The sequence below is a fragment of the Hetaerina americana genome, unplaced genomic scaffold (assembly GCF_022747635.1).
Source record: "Hetaerina americana unplaced genomic scaffold, ioHetAmer1.1.p SCAF_1, whole genome shotgun sequence".
Taxonomy (NCBI): Eukaryota; Metazoa; Arthropoda; class Insecta; order Odonata; family Calopterygidae; genus Hetaerina; species Hetaerina americana.
In genome coordinates this window covers 60,402,516-60,424,040 of record NW_027286069.1, presented here as the reverse complement: position 1 = coordinate 60,424,040, position 21,525 = coordinate 60,402,516, and the positions used below count along the sequence as shown (strand labels likewise).

The following is a 21,525-nucleotide window of genomic DNA, read 5'->3' as shown; positions in this document are numbered from 1 at the left end:
AAGCGGTTCTGATGAAATTAAAACGAGATTTAGGGCAGTGGACGACTTGCTCCTTTGACAACACTATTTTATTTCACCTATTTCAAAACTAGTTATCAGATTACTTTTCATTTCATGAAAGCTTTTAGGAGCTCATGTGGATTCTCTTTTCAAGCTAAACTGATCTCTAGGTACCTAAGGACAGGAGCATAGAAGAAGTGAACAATTAATATTTTCATAAAAAATCTTAATGCCATTAAAATTTAATACGACTGCATTTCACAACAAACGAATAAATATTAATGGATGGGAATACTAGTATAAAAGTCGCATAAGAAGAGGAAAAAGTTACGAATGAAAACTATGAACATATTATTTTAATTGAGATTTAGAAAAATGAAATGTGTTGAGCAGTATATTTAATTATATATATAAACCGTATAAACAGTGAAAATAAGAGGTCTGCATTTTAACATTTATTTTGGGTAATATATTATAGATTTTTAATTTTAAACAACTACAACAAGAGAAATTGTTGTGGACCAAGCTTGGGCACTCTCCGATCGTCTTATGGAGCAAAGAAAATGTATGCAATACGATAATGACAGAGATATAATGTTTATAAAATAATATTATCCGTAAAATAATAGAAATTGGAGTACCAATTGTAAAGAGCAATGTGCTATTAATATTCTATGAAAGTGGGAACGCTTGTTTGTCTTTCTTTATTAAGCTTGTCATATTAACCACTGGCTCCTCCGGGTCCATCAACCGTCAGCCACCTAAATAACACTTATTTTCCTTATCACTGTCACTGCGTACGATTCTGTTTTCTATTGATGAAACAAAACTACAATAATATTACGAAATGGTTTACTCAAAAGTGCTAATTATTACCTGTGAAATATGAGTGTGATTTTTCATCAAGATATTCAGTTCTTAGTGCAGATGGAAGCTTGAAAGGGAATCATCGGTAAGTACCAATGTTGCAAACCTCCATTTTACACCATGTGATAAGTACACTAATTTCTTTTCGTATTGTTCATATTTTAGCAAAAGATGGAATGGAAGGTTACGTCTTGGCTTACAGATATTTATTTAATTCCGTTCCGACTAACATATATTTCCTTGTAAGTCCCAGGATGTACAAAATAAAAGTGCCAAGGAGCCCGCTTTATAAATCTTTAAAGTTACGTAATAGCGTTGATATTTTGCACGCTCAGTTGTACTATCAAAACAGGTCTGTGAATGAATACCTCCTACTAACAATTAACAATCAACTTCATTCTGTTCATCATATAACATTCCTTGCCCCATGGACTAAAACCTTGACGAGGTCGTTGGGCATGTGAGTTCAGATGATCTCAAAAGCTGTACTGGTTGGGACAATGTCATTTGCTCCTGGTAGGGTCACCTATACCAGATGAAGGGTAGGAACCAGATGAAAGGTGGTCCTGGCAAAGTCTGTTCCTTAGCAAGACGGCCGCATCGGTGCCTGACCCCAGAAAGGAGGCCATTTGAGTGATGGTGTCACGATAAAAATACTCTTAAGGAAGGGAACGGGGAAGCAAAAGGCAGGGCTTTCGCTCTGATTATCGATTATGGGAATTGGGATGGTACGATGGCTAATGTACTAACTTCTCACCCAGAAGAACCCGGGTTCGAATTCTGGAGCTGGCAGATCTTTTTCAGTGGTATCCCGAACCCTACTTGAGGTGCTTTGTGGAGAGCACTTTAAGTGAGTTTGCCGTCCGTCGGATGGGAGGTTGGAGTAAGCTAATGCCGACGCCAGGTTTCTCTCCACCCTTCCTCCTTTCCCATCTATCCCTAACGGCGCAAACGACCTCAGCTGTCGGTCGCCTGCCATAAAGCTATTACTCCTACTACCGAAAGGTATATTGAAGCGTGGGATCTAGTTTTATCTGGTGGAGACCGAGGAATGTAGGGGCGTTAAGTTTGTGCCCAATCAAAACTTAGCTTAAAAGGACGGCTACTAAATAATAATAATGCGGTCTTATAGCCGATAGAGGATGTACGTACTATCTGTTTAACTGCTGAAAGTATCGGGTAAATACATGCATGTATTAGATAGAATTTAACGTCGGCTTTGTCTACCCTAAGAAAGCAGATAAAGGGGTATACAGAAATACAACTTAGAAATATAGATCATTTAGGGTATGAGAATCGCTGAATGCTGTAAAAGCGATTGATAAAAATAGTAAAGTAGGCGTAAAGGGTCTTTTTCATCCACGTAAAAAAGGATACATTTTTGGATTTTCAATTTGTTTAAGGATCACATGGCAGATGCATGAATAAATAAGGCATGTGTAACGATTGGAGAAACAAACGAGGAAATTCTGGGCATGATTGGGAAGGAGAGAGGATTGCTGGAAGAAATCCAAAGGAGGCAGGAAAGGTGGATTCAGTTCGTTTTGATTGACGATGGTATGTTGATAACTGTGATGGAGGAGGGAACGTTGGGCAAAGGAAAAAGGTGAAGGAATAGGATTTGCATGTTGGATGGTATGAAGGGAAGAAATAGGTATGTAGAATTGAGAGTGGACTTATTGTAGTGCCTGATTTCAGGTGGTGATTTTGGCAAGGAGAAATTGTTGATGAAAATGTTTCCGCTATTGGACACGCTGACAATATAATATTGATTAGCTGAGTGTCAAAGAGATATATAAGAAGCCTTGGATTTCATTACGAGATAATTACATTGGGGGTGAAGGCTTATAAAGTGAAAGCAGTTTTGGTTGATAAGGGGTAAGGAAAAATGATTGAACACTGTTTTTGTACGGTGACATGACTGAACTAGGGGACTACTCTGTATAACTCTATAGAAAGTTTACAAAATATAGTAGAATAGATGACGTTATGAAAAGGTGTGCAAATAGATAAAGCCTGTTGATAGTACATGATGTAGATATGCATAAAATTAAGTTCATATTAGGAGGTAAAAATGGCAATTATAAATGTCACCTCCTCTTCATATTACTGTATGGATCTTGGATACAAAATGCTATGCATTTTTGTGATATTTGGGCATGTCAGCATGACGAATGACTGCCGCTTGTACAGGTTACATGGGAAATTTTGGTGTAAAAATAAGAGAAGGCGAGAAATGAATATGTTAAAAAAGATATTGAGTTGCATGTACCTCGTCATAGAGAAGCTCGAAATAAGTGTGCTTTGCCGATTTGATTTAGTCGAGTGAAAGGACAGAGTCGAATTACCAAACAAGATAAGTCAATGGGGGTTATAGTAAGTGGTTTGAGAGGATAATAAATCGCTTTCGTCATTGAAAAATGCAGTTGAAGAGACTATCAAGACAAGAGGGAATGCTTGAAGTCTCTGGAAATGTGCAAAACAATGCAAGAATACAACAAAGAGAAGAAGTTATTAAAAGGGTACAAGCCCCCCGAAGTAATTTGAAATAGAGCTCCTTGAATTTCTCTAACCCAGAAGCATGATCATATTTATGTATATTAATAAAACAATATAAATTAAAATTAATAAACTAATAAATAAATAAGACTGATAAGTTGTTATTCTGTAAAAGGATTTTCTTCATGAAAATAACTACAGGATCTATCCCAAAAATAAGTAGAATGATTTTTTGCCATCAATGCAGATTGCTGGAGTGGGATTTTTTGTGGTAGGAAAGGTCATGGGAGATCTTGGGAAAGCAACGCGACCCATGTTAGTTTACTGTGATTATTTACACTGAGTGGATTGCCGCTAGCCTGGAAACCTGTTCGACGGTCAAGTCATGAATTCACGATGCCATTTTCCATGGAGCAATGATATGCGATATTATTGCGCATTAAGCTTAAATAGGGTTCGGAGACCATGAACATGGTTAAGGATGCTTATGGAGAAGGAGAAATGTCCCAGGAGATGTTTTTCTGCTTGCACAGGATGTTCTGAGAAAGTAACGAGGGGGTTGACAATGAGGAATACCCTGGACATCCATCACACAGTGTGATGAAAATGTGCAAAAAGTGAGACACATGCTCAATTCTGAATGACCCCCAAGTGTCAGGATGTTAACTAAAGAGTTCAATATTTAGATAACCACGGTGCATTGCATTCTTACAGAAGATTTAGCCATGAGAAAGGTGTCCCCAAGGTGCTGTCAGAAGGTTGCTTGTGCGACAATTTTGCCTTGGACCTCTTGGACCACGGTGAAATTGACCCGAATTTTTTAGAATAGGTGTTTACTGGTGACGAAACATGGATCTTTGATTACGACCCAAGTATAACCTCTTTGAGTACCATTTTAGACCACTGGATTATGTCAAAGATGCCATGACAAGGTGCCTGAACGAAGGTCCTGTTGATGTCTCACAGGAAGCATACCACAGCTGGCGAGGGCACTGGCATTGGTGTGTCGATACATCAGGGGTGCTCTTATGAAGAATTTTAGCAGTTTGTACTTTGATCTGCGATAAATGTTTTCCCCAGATTTATTCTACTTAGTTTTGGGACAGACCTTGTATACAAATCAACGAAAAGATGACTTTAGCTTTGATACTATTCTAAAGGAATTAATAGCAGTTCTCGTGCCAACCTATTGCACCCCTTTTCACTTGTAGGGTAAATGTGTCAGAAATATATGTCTAATGCTTTGATTCGCTGAAAAAAGATGATATGTATAGGTTAGAGACTAGAAAAAGTATTAAAATACACAAGCATAAAAAAATAGTCAATTGAGACACCGCATTTTAAGGAATGAGTTGTCTTTTCGAAACAGCTATCTACGAAAAACTCATTGCGTTAGTGTTACACGAGACGGTGGAATATCCAAATATATCCAGTAATTGATAGTGCCGCCAATTTTATTTTTTGGATGAGAACAAAATTCGAAACGAGGATTGTGTCTATCTGTTTATCCACAAAGGGAAAAGGAAAACACATCTTAATACAATAACTTATAAAATATAATGCTATCTTTTGCAAATAACTAGGCCACTTAGTTTGAAAAATCTTTCTCCTTTGCTTCCTCCATTCATAAGTCCATAATGCGAAAAAACGGAGCGAAGATAAGGGAGCTATAGTGAGATTCCTGGGGTCTTATTTAGAAGCCACTCCCTTGTTATTGTTGAGCCTCGACAATAGCGAGGTTGTGACCATACGCCCTAAAAGATTCCCGTTTTTCGAACAAAATTTTAGATTTGAAAATGCTCAGACGTCGGGAATCCGTCATTACCAAGGTTTAATAGTTTTGAGTCTACCTTGAATATATCCCTCGGTCCTAATTCCTGGCCATCAATCCAAAGTTGGAAGATCTTTCCCACTGTGTGAGCTAATGTACAACGTGAGACTCCCTAGTGCTAAGTATTTGAAGATGATGCCAAGGAATGGAAAAGTATCGAATTTTATATGCATACATACATACATACAAAGTATAGAATTTTATATGCATACGTAAGTGGGGTTTATTATCTGTATTAAATGAACCGAAAGGCATCAATTTTTGCAGTATGTTTTTGTCTTATCAAAGCTTAAAGATTTTTACTTACCTAATGGTCTGATAGAAAATCGCAAGACTAAATGAAAATGATTATTAATTATTCTCTATGTTTTATTCACCTAAGGAAAAACAAATATTTTTGCATGTCCATTGTAAGGTCTTTTACATGAGCTTTTTACATACTAAACCATTTAACATGATATGTGACCGAAAGCTTTAGAAATTATGTTCATTATCCCTCACTCGGCTTGACAGTGATCTAATTTTGGGGAATTAGCCGTTATTGAAAAGTGCTATCGATTAAATTGGTGTGAAAAATGTATTAATGCTGATAATAATAACATTCATTGAATTTATTTGGATATTTGTACTTTATCTATACTTTTCAACACACGAGAAAAACTAAAATACCAGTGCCTAAAATTATTGAGATAAGTTAAAGCAAACTCAGAGAAAATAAATGCTGGTAAGGTACCTAAAATGGTACCAAAACCTAAAAAATGACAGAATTTACTAGATTTTATGCATTTATTAGTTTAAAAATATTAACTCCTTCGTCTTAGGCCAATATTTTAATTTAGAAATACCAATCGAACATCTAACTAACTTCTATTATTTAAGCGGTGACTCAAATAAATATTAATATACTCGGGACCATTGAAGTTTATCCACATATACAAGGGCTGTTCAGAAAGTAACCTCCGTTATGCTATAAAAAATACAGAATATTTATTAAATTCATCTCAAAACTACATATCTCTACTATTTTACACATATTCACCCAACAGATTTTATCATTTGTCATATCTCTGAACAAGTTTTCAAAACGGAGGTTACTTTTGCATAGCCCTTGCAAAAAATTTTACGGAAAGATGTTTGGCTGTATATAGGATGTATGTGTATGGCTGTATATAGGAATGCGAAATATTTTCATTTTTTCATAGAATTTGAACGTAAAGATTTTTTTAAGAGTGGCTGTATTTCTTTCATCCTCTTCGTACTGAACCAATTGCTGCAAATGAGGCAACACAATAGAGGACAAATTCAGTATTCAAATTCACAAAACATATATCAACTTTAATTACGGTTCTATGAAAATTCAATACATTTATATGAAAAATCAGCTAATAATATGTAATTAATATACGGTCAAACCTAAAACTTCCGCACTGGAGAACATCATACTTATGTTACCATAGATAACAGTCAGAAACGGACTCCGATGGAATGTATGATTCACATAATTTATAGCTATAAGTTTGTTACTTTTGAAAAATAAGACTTGAAGACAGCTTATCTGCGTAAGAAATTATGTTTTTACATTCCAATGAGAAATATCTCATGAATTTAATAACAATTAAATGTAACTGAAGAGGAAGTAATATTAATAATTTAGAAACTCGTATTGAATTTTCGAGAATGAGCATTTAAATGGAATTCCTGCCGTCATTACTGAAACCGTCCAATGTTATAATATGATTGAAATTAAAGTTCCATATTATTTCACTAGATGAGACGCAATAGTTTCTGTAATAGATATATCAGACATTTTCTCTCAAAATTGCTTTAACTTGAAATATTTTGTAAATATTTTAACAAAATATACTGTAGAATCTCTGAATATCTTTGCACTATTCATTAACTTTGTATAACAAAACGTATACTAATGCACTCTACAATGACGAAAAAGGGGATCGATTCAAGGAGGTGGAAGAGATTTTCACGGAATTTGTTAATATGTATGAATGCGGATTTCATTTATCATGTAAATATTTTTTAACATGTCATAAGAGATACTATCCGTATGCACATATCAGGCATGAAAAAACACAGTTTTCTTGACTTCATTTCTCTCAATAAACTTTTTATTGCTAATCATAAAGAGTTTTTAGTCTTAGGAGCATCAAAAAGTAAAATCTTAACGATCCAGAATGAATGAGTTCACAAGAAACTTATGGCCATTCGATACAAGGCTATTTAATGTTCCTGGAGAGAAATTGATTCTCGGATAATACATTTTGTCGACACCTATGGCTCAAACCTACACAGAGCTGGAATACACTTCATGGTGAGCTTTGCTAAAGTAAACCAATTTTGTAGCGTTGAGCGTAGGTGTATACATTCTGTATTGATTCAAGTCAGGGCCTCAGTGGCCAATGAGATGCGTTCAGGGGATATTAATAAATTTAGAAATTTCACTCACAAATTGGCCTTTTTAAGTTTCTAATTCCACGTAATAAAACGGTCGTCATCTCCGATCAACCGGAGAGTAGATAAACAGTTAACGTACGTAACTTCTAACACGTCTCAAATTAAAACTCACGCTATCACATCCACTAATCCTACCCACAATAGTTTGGAATGCGTCCCGCTCTCCTTTTTTTCATCAACGATGAAACTTTTCGGATACTCGGATCGAGCGAGCTCCGACCCAATTTTGTAACGATCCCCCGCCCGCCCCAACAGCGCGAAGAGGGTGGCGGCGGCGGATGAGGGGGGGGGATGGAAATGCGATACGCGACTGTTAAGGTAGCGAAAACGATGAAAGCCGGAAAAAAGGGAATGCGAGAGAATCAACGGATCTCATCATATCAGGGGATCAATAACGCGAATTGGTCGTCAGAGGAGGAGGCGGGAGACTTCCAATTCCGCGACGGGAGACGGGGGAGGAGGGAGGGAGAGGTGGTGTCGGGAGGAGGAAGGGGGAGGGGCTATTGCACTGTTGGGCGTCGGCGGTCGAGGGCAGCGGACGAGCACTTGCCTCGCTTGCGTCACCGACCCCGCGATCACCAAGGTGTGACGTCATTCTTTCACCCCTCTATCCCTCCTCCCCTCTCCCATTCCCTCCCCCACCACCCATCCCCTGACGTTCCCCTGGGATCAGGGGATCTTACGGGGCCCTCCGCTTTGGCTCCTGGAGGCGAAGGGTTAATGGGATGGACTCCCTACATCGCATGGAACAAGAGGGCGGGTTATGCCACTCGATTACGTGCGGAGGGGGTGGGCGACGTGTCCATCCCGGGGATAGTAGCGGGGAGAGATGCGGGAGGGGGGTGAGGGATGGGTCACGGGCGACGTCAAGGATATGGACGGCCGAGGGGGAGGCCGCGGCCTGGATGGCGGAAGCGTGAGGAATGTGTTTGGGAATTAGTTCCGTGGTGGATGTAAAGGGAGGAGTGCAAGAATCCTCGGGGTCATTGATCTCACTACTTCCTTCCTTCGCGGACATTTTGATTTCTACCTAACTATTCTTGTCACCCACTGGGTCTCCCGCACCCAACCTCCCATTCCATTTCCATCATACCCCGAAAATCGGTCGAGATTGCCATTTTTACCTCAAATTCCCAAGATTTTTTTCTCATTTTACGGGTCTCGAAGATATTAAGACGGGAGACGAGACATTGCAGTCTGTCTGCTCAAGTAAAATAGAGTCGAGATAATCGGAAAGATGCGAGTACATGCGGTATGGGTGTTTGATTTTTATGAGATTTTTTCTTAGAGGAGGAATGGTGCGCTGTTTGGGTAATTAGAACAAAAAAAGATGTCAAAGGGCCTGGTAAGATGTTCAAATACTAGAGCTTACATGGAATGAACTTTTCCAAAATCTGTTAGTCGCAGGTGTTTCAAGTTTTTATAAAATGATTATAATAAAAAATCACTAAATTTCATATGAGAGACAGTAAGACAGTAAGATCCATCAATAACAATTGAAATAGGAGCCTTTTTGGCATAGTTTAAAATGACATGGACGATAATTTTCTGTATCAATCAGCTTTTTCGACAAACTGGAAAGAATGCCATGCAACATCCCGCGAGATGGAATGCACCAGAATCCTTCCTCATTTAATAAATATGAACTGTGTCAACATAATATGGTATATCTAGCTAAATTATAATTCTAGTTCTCTACCTGCATGAGGAGGAAGCTAAATAGAAGAAGTGTAACTTTTTGAAGGTTCTCAGTTTGCATTTTCCGAATAAAATCTCTATTTGCCGTAGCTGAAACGGGGTAGAGTTGGCACCATTGAACATTTACGAAAAGCTATGAAGATTTCTTTTGTGGTCGTTCAGTGAGAAGTTTTGGCAATGATATTGCCTATGTTGATGTTTGAGAAAGTTTGTCGGTTACTTTTTCCTTAAGGATATCATTAGATTTCCCTTTTGTCTTACCATTGCCAATATAGTGCTCGACTCGTAATTGATGAAACTAATTTAGGCAATCACCAAGAAAAATAATTTCTTCTTCATTCTCTCCCTAATCCTTTACCATCCGAGAATACGGAACTCCTTTCTTCTGTACTTGGACCTGAATATTCGGAGTCGCTCTTCTCCTGTCTCTCGAAATTAAAGTTTAAATTTTCAATTTATATTTCCTCATCAATAGCAAATGATTTGAAGGTTACAATGAGATAATTAAATTGAGAAAAAAAGACAGACGAGAACATTTACCAAATATCGAGATTTAGAGCAAAGAATAATTGATTATGTACGATTTTCTTAGGGCTATTTAGCGTTTTATTTCTCTAAAATCCTGAAAAGAACTATAGTTATTGCGCTAATGTCACCAAAAGTACTTAGAATATCGACGAAACAAGTAGCACTTGAGTATTAAAGTTAAAGCATCTATGAAACTCAGAGTATCCTACAGTTAATTAGTGAAATCAAGCTTAACTAAATCGTCAATTTAATTTAGCAAAAGTATGTTTTCTCTTGAAAAAACCTATGCCGAGACATAAGCCTATATCTCAAAGAAATAATTATTTTTTTACTTCACATTTGTGCCACCACGTTAATGCCCAAGTCCCCGTGATTTATCAATTTTTAAACTTCGACCATTGGAGCCACGGGTGAGTATTAATATTATAAGGCTCGCCCACAATATAACGATGGTGAATTAACTAGACAAATTGGCTCTTAAGGCTTTACTGTTATGTAAATGCGGAAGACCTCATTCATCTGTAAAAATAAATTAATCAATGGACTACAAATTAACGAATAAAATAACTAACGAATTCATAATAAATGTATTGTAACCAATTAGGAGCATCAAAATATAATTTAATCATGAAAATTATGACGTAATACCATTATAATATATTTAGATACGAGGGTCATCCGGAAAGTAGTACCCGTTCGTGCCGCATGAAGTGCTGACGACGCGAGTAGCCGCTGGACGAGGTCAGATAGCTTCAGTGGCTTGTCTGCCTTCTCTGAGCCAAGTTGCGTGACGCTAGCATTGCCTGTGTTGTTTCTGTGATTGTTTACAATGTTTAAAAAAATTGAGAACGCCGCCAGTTGTGAAGTGAGGGCAGTGATTAAATTCCTCAATGCAAGAAACGTTCGCCCATGTGATATTCATCGCCAATTAAAGGAGGTGTATGGAGACAATGTAATGGACGAGTCGTCTGTTCGGCGGTGGTGTCGCAACTTCAACATGGGGAGGGGGAACACACACGACGATGAGCGTTCGGGGAGACCGTCTGTCATTACAGACCAACTGGTGAGCTCAGTTGACGAATTCGTGAGGAACGATCGGCGCGTCACAATTGATGACATCTGTGAGCATTTTCCCAATGTTTCTCGAACAATTGTTCATGAAATTGTTAAACACCATCTGCATTATGCAAAAATTTGTGCAAGATGGGTCCCTCGCAAGCTTACAGATGAGCACAAAACCAAGCGTATGGCTGCAGCACTGACGTTTTTGGGACGTTATTCTGATGAAGGAGACTCTTTCTTGACTCGCATAATTACTGGTGACGAAACATGGGTTTGTTATGCATCACCTGAGAGTAAACGACAGTCAATGGAGTGGCATCATGCTCATTCACCAAACAAACCAAAAAAATTCAAGACAGTTCTGTCCACCAGGAAACTCATGGCAACCATTTTCTGGGATCGACGAGGTGTATTGCTTATTGATTTTATGGCCCGTGGAGACACTATTAATGCCAATGCGTATTGTGAAACATTAAAGAAATTACGGCGGGCAATACAAAATCGGCGGCGAGGTCTATTGTCTACTGGTGTCATTCTCGTTCATGACAATGCCAGGCCTCATGCAGCTGGGATAACACAAAAACTTTTGCAGCAATTCAAATGGGAAACTTTCGACCATCCACCGTATAGCCCGGACTTGGCCCCTTCAGATTTTCATCTCTTTACAAAGCTTAAAGACTTTTTGGCAAGAAAAAGATTTGACAGCGATGAAGAACTTAAAGAAGGAGTGACCCTGTATCTCAATGAGCTGGCGGCGAAGGACTATGCAGCAGGAATACAGAAACTTGTCACACGTTATGACAAATGCCTTAATTTGCTTGGAGATTATGTTGAGAAGTAGTTTAAAGTATCCTCTTTCAAATAAAATTTTTTATGTTTGTTAATATTTACTTTTGTGTCTTTATTTCACGAACGGGTACTACTTTCCGGATGACCCTCGTATTTAGAAACACAGGGCCCCATAAAATGCCTGATTAGTCCTTTTCGTTATTTCAAGGAAACTTTGCCTGGATCCTGGCAGCTCCAGCTACCTATGACAAATATATTTATTTTGTTCAGTCAGGCAGAGTGGTATCATTGATTAGTGATATATGCAGATACTATCTTCTATGTGAAGATTTACGCACGAACGATTGCAAAAATTAAGGAAATATACCAGATGACGTGAAAATAAAGTTGCACGGCTGTGGAATTAAAAACACGACGCAGTGGCAGACGAACAATTAGAACACAGAATTGTCAAAGATTTGGTTCCTTTTGTATTTTGAAATCATATGCGCGTGATAAGCGCTCTAAGAGCGAAAGAGATCATTCTCAGGGGCTATTCTGGAGGCTTGGTGCAAAAAATGAATAGCTTGAATATTACAATCAAATGGGAACTTCTTTTCATGATCAGCTGGATAGAAGGTTTATTGCATTATTCTCACCTGCAGTTCGTTGATGGCGACCCACGAGTTTGATGGGAAACCCTGCAGCATTGGGACGAGGAACTGGAGGCAGCCGGACCAGTGGCCGATCAGCAGCATCATGCATATGAGGTTGAATATTCGCATGAAGACACTCGCCATGTTGAGGAACTGAAGAAGGTGGTCCACGGGGGAACGTCGGTGGGGGGAGGGGAGAGAGGATTTTTGGGGTGGTGTTTTGGAACCAGACCGTTGATCAGCATCGCGGGAGGATGGGAATGGGCAGGGGGAGTCACAGACGCGTGATGCAGGAAGAAGGCAGGAGAAGAAAGAAGAAGAAGCAACGATTAACAATATGTTGCCCAACAATTACTTACACCATACCCTTTCACCCATGTCTTTTATTTCTCCTCTTCGGCGTGGTGTCAATCAAGGGTTCTCTGTCTAGATGACCGGAAGATGACGATGCTCGTGGCCGCAAACAGCCCTGCAGGCCGAAGACGGCTTCCCGCTACAAAGGAATAGACAGCGGACGGATCCTTTACCTCCGCTTAGTCAAATGATTTGAGTTCTGGATATAGAAAATGGGTATGGAGCTCATTGTTGGCGCATTTTGAATTTCCTTTTTCGATTTTAACTCCAGACTGGACCTCCGGGAGGTCTCGTCAACGATTTAGAGCCGTTGGTGACCAATGAGTGAAATGATTTTCCTGTAGCGTCAGATCACTCGCGGAACGTTAAGATGAAAGTAAATAAAAACGAGCTACAACTATTACGGCGGACCTCTTAAAGGCGTTTGTTATACCTATTTAGAGATTCGTCATAACAAGAGTGATCAAAATGGTATGCTGCGCTTTGACTCGCACAGATGAGGATCTGTGTCCCTATTAAAATTGTTCATTTTTATCGATAACGTTATTTTGTCTAGAGCATGTAAAAGACAAATAATTTACTTAGCTTAATTGTTTACCAATACACTCAGAATGATTAACTCTCACTACCACGGTTCAAATGGTATTTTGTAATCCTGCCAAAAGAGACTAAATTATGTCTTTCCTGACAAAGGTACTTCATTGTTCATGATTATGCATACATTTTGTATTTAAAAATTTACAATTAGATTCGCTAGTCAAATATCAACATGTTTGATTCCTTATGATTGATAAGAGCTTAAATATTCTGTGAAATAGCATTTGAGTGTTAATGTATTTATAGCCATTACAAGTGAGACCTCTGGCGGTAACAAATAATTGCAGAATTTTCCCTTAAAGGTCTTAACACTCAATAAATCCTTGCAAATCTTCACACTTTCTTAACTGTATTATTGACTCTACTTGTATAAATATTTATTACTGATTTTCTTTCAATTGGTAACACAAATTGAAAATTAGCTTTAATATTAATAATTGATAGTTCTTTTTCTTTTGCTACAATACTTTAGCTAGCCTAGCAGCACTTTAATTAAATATAAATGTCAACCTGACGGAACCTGCTTGCTGAGTGTATCACGTATTGTATTTTATTAAAAAGGTGATTACTTTGGTTATCATTTAATGCCATCTAATTTTCATTACTCTGGTCTTTTAACGCATTCAATCTTTAACAAAGTATACAAATGATACAAAGCTAACACACATGTAAAGGTGCATTTGGTCAAAAATATCAGCGATGCATAGAAAAACGCTGATGATTACTATTTTAACCCAAGAATTCTAAAAGTGTTGCCAATCGATATTGTAAGAAGGGAGCTATTTCAACGGTATTTATCCATAGCAAAAGTATGAATGATTTGGTTTATATGCACTTAATTGATTTATATTTGTGATTTCACAGGTGACCAATCACAAACTGGAATATTCATTGTATACTGGAATAATAAAAACTGGAATTATCCTACCTTCAGGCAAGATTAGCTTAAAGTCAGTGGCAATATATTTGTTTGCCGATTCCTTCATGAATCTTCTGGAAGCGCGAAGTTTGATTTTTTAGTTAGGGGTATATTTTAACGTTGACTCAATTGCGGCTTAATTTAATAATATTTTTCAAGTACTTTCATCGTAAGTCAACATGATTATTCGCATAGAAAAGTATGACTTAGAGAAAACGTCTAAAGTTAATGTTGTTTGTGTCATAATATTTAACGGTGTTAAGGGTATAGATAGCAGTGCACTTCTCGTATTACAGTTCGTATGTTTTAAAAATCGCATGAGAAAAAAGGTTTCTGGCGAAAATTTCGTTATTTTCATAAGAGAAAAAAATGGTTATAGAGCAACAGCACTTTTAATTTTGCGTCACGCGAATATTATTTCAAGTGTTAAGTCCTCATTCTCAATAATACGCACTAATTTGAAATTTAACGATGAACAAACTAGAGGTCAAGTTTGCCTTATTTTTCTTGGGTAAAAAATCTTCAAAGCATCATGAGACATTGAAGCAAAACATAGAAATGAGCTGTAAAACATAAACGCGGACTATTTCAAAGAAAATTTTAGCTTTGCAGGTGAAAAACTAAATAAAATCCGATAACGATTTTGCAATGTTATCGTTTGAAAAATCAGTTTCGTAACAACCTCGCGAACAAGAAAATCTAATTTCAGCTCTCGAAATATTAGAATAAAAATAAAATGCGACCCCTTGGGTCATAAAATTGTCACCAATTGAAACAACTATTCCATAAACTAAATCCCAAAATAATAAGATTTAAAAAGGGAAAAAAATCAACCATCAAATCACAAAATAAATCAAAAATTGTGCGGGCCGAATAAAAGGAATAACAAGTAGCGAGCCTTTTGCTCAATTCGTTACCAAGTACCTAAAGCTGAAGAGAGAAAAAGTCAGAAAGTAAGATGACACTGCATAAAATGACTTTTAAGTTATGTGATATGATAAAGAATTTGAAAGAGTTTTGAATTATTCACAGAAACCACTTCCACCCACCAAAAAGTTGAGGTATCAGGCATGAGGTAAACAAAAATCATCTTTAAAGAATATGAAAACACACTGGAACCCGTTTTTGGAGACAATTGCGATCGCAAAAGAATGACTGATTGAGGGAGTCGGTTACCCCACTGATGAGAGAAAACTCTGGCATCCTGTACAAATGGGGAACTGGAAATTCATTATAAAATGGACGAATTTTTCTCACCCCATTGAAAGAAAGAATGTGAGAACCAAAATTATCAGGAACAATGTGATTACAATTTACTGATATTAATATAGAGTAGACGGTTCATCATATTCGATATGGCGCCATTATGGGGCAGTTATTGGAAACAAAGAATAATCGTCCGATTGTTGTTTTCAAATAGGGAGCTATGTAGCGATGTCACGACCCCGTTATTTTATTTAATCCAAATGATAAAAATAAACAGGATGGATGGAAAATAACTTCTGTCAAAGCGTTAAGACCTTTTTGTCTTTCAATTCTCTTTTTCATGATAATTTTGGCCTTTGACTTTCACCTAGTCTAGACGGTCGTAGAAGTTCAGTCGGGATAATGCGGCCATAGGAGAGTGGCGCGTTCCCAGGGAACGATGTTAAGCACGCAAAAACCTTTCTTTGTATTTCGCTGGATAACTCCTTGAAGATAAGAAAGTATATACTTTGGTTTGAGTAACTTCATTTAAAAATTGCTTCAGGCATATGCTACAGTTAAAAAAAATCCTTAATTTTTAAAGTGTAAACTTGCAGTCGAAATACAAACAATAAAAAGGGCTGCAATTACTGGTGCAGACATCACAATAGGTTAGTAAGTTGAAAGGAGACGGTGCAACGAATGGAAGTAGGATCAGAATAGTTGCACATAGGATGAATGTGTGATGGAAGTCAAGGTAATGAGGACAGGTAAAACATACATAAACGTTCAAAACAATGAATAACATGACGAGGCATTGCAAAAGAATAAAATTTCGTGAGAGCAAGATGAGTGATAAATGGAAAATCACATCGAATTTCAAATGAAATGTGTGCATTTTATTACCGCTAGAATCCAGCTGTAACAAAGATACATTTAAATGCACGATCAAACATAAACAATAAGATAATTAAACATTGAAATCATGCAGTGACTAATAACTTGAAGGGAAACAGTCAGTGGTATCAAATTTAGCACATCTGAAATTAAATTTGAAATTTTCCTAACTGCTTTTCAATAGAAATCCTAATCGTTTATCTTATGAGTGGAATTGAGTATATTCTTGAAATAATATGCAGTTATAACGCACATTGATGTAGCTACATAACTGACACTGCTTATTATTGTACATAGATAGCATAACTTAATAAATAAAATGCAATACACTACAATTAAAGTATGCTTCTAATTTAAGCGTAGAGCTATCTAATTGGTCAAATGTCATTAGCGAAATATTCAATTAAATTTATTGCATTAAAAGATAGCGGGAACTTAACTTTTAAGGTGACCAGACAAAATTCTACTCGTATAATATAGTTTGCAGAAAAATATTCCAACCAAATATTTAACACAATAAAGAAAGTGAATTATTGGCCCATTAAAGTTAGCCTCCTAAATGACTAATTGATAAATTGGAGGTCACATTTACTATGAAATTATTATAAAAGATTTCACCAACTACAAAACAATTGTTACTACAATGTTTTTAAATAAGTTGTACGTTACTTTTTTTGCACCAAAACATCTATAGTTAGCGCAAATATATTTTCTAGAGCTAAAAAATCTACCTTCTATTGATAAATCATAAATATCAAAACATAAGTGAAGAAATATTTGCTAAATGCAAACACTTTCGAATGGCGAATTTCACTAAAATGCAATTTAATGAAATTCATAAATTCCGGAAAAAAGGCAAAATGCTCTGAAAGGGTTTCCCATTAATATCCCTGCACTATTGATGATTTCGCAGTCATGAAAGGCTTTCCTCATTCAAAGCATTTTAACAGTTTTTCACTGGAGACATTGGCAAAATTTAGAAGTTACACCACAATATATTTGTAAACACAAAAAACACTCTTGGGGTTTCTGAAGCCATAAAACTAATTACAATTCTCATTGAACGACAATACATCTGCTTGCAAAACATCTCACGTCATTTACCAACAAATTAAATAATCGCAGTCAATAATACGCGCCAAATAAAGAGATTCCTGGGTAGAAATACCCACTGAGGATAGAAATGCATGTGATTGAGATAATACAGTTACAAAATTCAAGCTCCATGGCTTACAGAATACCCCATTTTAGATTAATATTCAACAAAATTTATCTCACAGCTTTAAATATTGAATGAAAAATACTCGATTGTTTGGGAAGTATTTTACTTCTTTCCGTTGTTCACTAATGAACAAAGGGAACTGCCAAAAGCGTCCGTAATCAACTGCAAAAAAAATGGGAAAACTATAAAAAAGAGCTTCAGCGGCAACAACAACGAACAAACAAAATACAATGAGGATCACTATGACGGTTTAAAGATGTGAGTCTGTATCTATAAATTAAACGTGAAGGGGGAACGATCACAGATTTCTAAAATAAATAGCAGCGTTACACACACAGGCTCCTGAATAAAACATAAGGGATTGGACAACTAAAATACTCAGGGATACGCTCTCTACTTCGTTCTAATTGCATGTCTACGGTGGTGTTAGTGTAATCGGAGGGTCAATGTACCAATGGTGAGCAGGGTAAACCATTACAGAGATAGTAAATCTAATAACGGTATTCTGTTCGGTTTATTGTTCTTGGAAGGAAGCAGGCAACTTTGACGGTGTAAAGGAATAAGAAAGTAAGAATAGGAAGAATAGGAAGAAAAGCTACAGAATTATATTAGGAAGAACTAGAATATGAGTCAGAAAAAGAAGCAATATTTAACTGAGAGTGAATCAGAATTTTTTTAGCTAATTTAAAATTATTAAAATTAAGAGGGATTTGACAGCCAAAACGTATTATGTTGAGAAGATCAGTAAACAAAAAGGATTTAAAAGATGGATTATTGAAAGCTCCATATCGTGGTGGATAAGTTTATTACGCAAAAGCAGTTAATGTAAGTTTCGAGGGATGAAAGGGCGCACCTACTTTTAGCGAACATGCACTGTTAGCGCAAGAAAATGACGAGTAACAAAAAATAGAAAAGTTTTAGGCAATAAATAGTACGATGGAGTAAATAATAAGAAATAAATCACTCGTCACATGTGACAAAATCTGTCACATTTGAGGTTATTTATGAGCGTAAATAGTATTTTACATTTGGGTGAGATACAAAATCAGTTTATTTAGGACAAAAGTTGACTCAACATAGCAATTTAATCGTTTACACCACGCATGCATGTTTTCTAAAAAGAGGCAAATAAAAATATTTGCGTAACATAAAAGTTTATTTAACAAATATTTATGTACTATGTTAAAAAAATTAGCGGCGATAGATTCAGCGTCAAGAGCAGTAGCAGCAATAGCAGCAGCTATATATATATATATATATATATTTTTATCAATATGTATAAGAGTGCAGCGGTTAATTCAACTTCCTCCAAAAAGGCAAAAAATGCAGCAGCGACAAATCCTTGGTCTCATTTTACAATATATATATATATAAATCACATTACTTCTCTCTATGCAATTTGCCATCCAAGACCGGTAAAAAAGGAAGGTTAATACATTTTTCAGAGGGTTTCTTTCTGTGCTCTTCTCACACCACACCACATTATTTTCATTTTTAAATCCCCTCCTTTTTTACCCACATTTTTGCCATCTCCATTGCATGATTTTTTTCCTTTTCCAAAAAAAACTTGTCCATTTTTTTTCTCATAAATTGTGGAGCGTGTGTTACCTTAAAAATGAGATTGCTTTTGCTGAACTTCTTTTTGCTGGGCGCGTCAGAGGCTAGTCGTCCCCTCCGTTCAGTTCGCTTTTTTTGAAGGTTCTGCAAGATCTAGAAAAAGAAGCGAGAAACACAAAGGTGTAGAGAGAGAAAAGAGAGTGAGGCGAGCGAGCGAGTGTTGAAGGAGCGGGATCTTGGACAGGGAGTGAGGGGTGAAGGGGATGGGGTGGTCTTTGGAGAGGGGTGGTCTCAGGAGGTGACAGACAGATAGGTGGACGTACGGACGGACAGAGCGGACATGTGATTAGGAGAGGGGAGAATGGCTGAGATTGAAGTGATGGTGGACTCCAGGTTAAAGTTTTATGTGCGAGAGAGAGTGAGAGAGAAGGAGTTGATATTTTTGAATGAAAACAAACGCGGGTGTACTCCACAAGGGGGTCAAAACTGTATGGTGGAAGTGATGGAGAGAGAAGGGAGGAGGGGCAATTTAGTTCAAAGATGATTTAACACAAACAATAATGTAAGTAAGTGTGAAAGGCTGTCTGTGTTATGACCTGTTATTCAAGTTTCTGTTGGCCACGGTCTGTTCATGTTGGAGGAATGTTGCAAAGAGAGTTTCACTGAGAAGTCTCAATGAATTTTTCAAATGAGAGACGTTGAGGGTAAAGTTTTCTTGAGGTTGACTTTCACTTTTGGTTCAGTAGATACTTGAGTAAAAAAATTATTTTCAAATTCGTTTAACTATGGTATTGGAAACTAAAATTATGAGTGGTTGTTAGTGAGATTATTTTAATGTTTTGGTGAAATTGATTAAGGAGCTCTAACTACTCCTATTAAAACCGATAATACTATGCATGAACTTAATCTAGTTTGTGTTTCACTCTATTTACAGACTGAACGAAGTTTACGCGCACTCTTTCAAACCAAAGTAATTGTTCTATCGCAATGAATTTAGAGATATAATTAATTTTTTTACTAGACATGTATCAATATCACTACGTTTTGGCATTTTATCAATTTTTTTTATTCAAAAAGTGATAAGAGACAGAGACAGAAAATAGAAAGAGATAGAGAAGAGAGATTTAGACTTCAAAAGTGTTACATTAAAAATACAAGTCAAGGATAAGAGCAAACACTGGAAATGTTACGCAAGAATAGAGTTACAAGAGTTACACAGGAGTATAAGAATGTAATAGTGAACGATAGTCTTTGTGCAAATCTTAAAGGCATAATGTACTAATATAAATTATATATATACGAGAAGAATTTATTTTACAATAGGCTTATTAGAATTAGAACAGTAGGTAATGTGTTGCTAGTTCCGCAATGCAAGTGGCTCGAGGAGTATTAGTACAACAAATTAAGGTAAGCTAAACAGAGGGAACGGATGACGTGATGAGTAGGATGTGATGGCATAGGATCATGGGTAACAATGGATGATGAGGATGGATGATTAATCAGCTCAGCTAACAATGAATATATACTTTGGGACATTATCTCTTTTTCTCAAAGAATATTCAAAAATCAACATTAACCATAGCAGGCAAACTGAAGAATGTTCAGTCAGGCACCCAAGCAACAGAAAACACAAATTTCAGGCACACATGCCAACAACATCAAGAGCAGAAAATTCAAAGAGAAAAGGAAAACATGCAATAAGTGTATAGAAAAAGGATATCATTAAAAATGATAAACAATGCTAAACAAAATATATCCATGTACTGCTTCTGAAGGACGTTAAATAAAACCTACATATCAACCATTCGTAATAAAACACTCAAGAAACACACATGTCAATGTATGGCTTAAAAATGTATATACAAAATGCATCTCATAAAGGTACAACCAACGAACGATTACACCAGGTGAGCTGGCAACGTACAAAAATATATATATATATATGCTCTTTCCGATTTGATGCGTTCCACATTAGCTTGACGAACTTCGAATTACGCACAGCCTCGTCACATGACCGTTTAGAAATAAAATAACAACAACACCACCGATAATATTTACTAGATCTAAGTCATTAAACACTTTCTTCTAGCCTGCACAAACAAGACAACAATAGTAATAGGGGATAAAAAAAATAACAGATGGTACGTCGATTCTGGCTCTACTTTCATACGTATGAGGTCACATCGTTACTCTTTTCCATCCAATGCTATACAACATGCTGAATGTGCACCACTTCTGCGTTCTTGATATGACACGCAGGAGGCCAACGGGTATGCATATACTTATATTTATATATGTGTGTGTGTACACATTTTTCAAGGAAGCAGTACTGCCCAATGTTCTTCGTCATAACGTGAATGATGTATTCATATTGCTTCATTTTGGCCTTCTAAGATTCCAAGATAAATGAAGGAAA

At 36.8% G+C, this 21,525-nt stretch overlaps 1 protein-coding gene across 5 annotated transcripts in view; it reads right to left on the bottom strand.

The window, feature by feature from the left end:
* Ih (hyperpolarization activated cyclic nucleotide gated potassium channel Ih) overlaps window positions 1-21,525 on the bottom strand; it is a 375,624-nt gene that overhangs the window by 19,565 nt on the left and 334,534 nt on the right. For 3 of the 5 annotated variants that reach the window (XM_071590323.1, XM_071590290.1, XM_071590299.1), the window contains 2 exons: window positions 19,161-19,262; window positions 12,382-12,531 (listed from right to left, as the gene is read on the bottom strand). In XM_071590323.1, coding sequence (XP_071446424.1) covers window positions 12,382-12,531; window positions 19,161-19,262 — 252 coding nt within the window. The remainder of the gene's footprint in view (window positions 1-12,381; window positions 12,532-19,160; window positions 19,263-21,525) is intronic. The other 2 variants (XM_071590315.1, XM_071590307.1) reach the window with 1 other exon arrangement.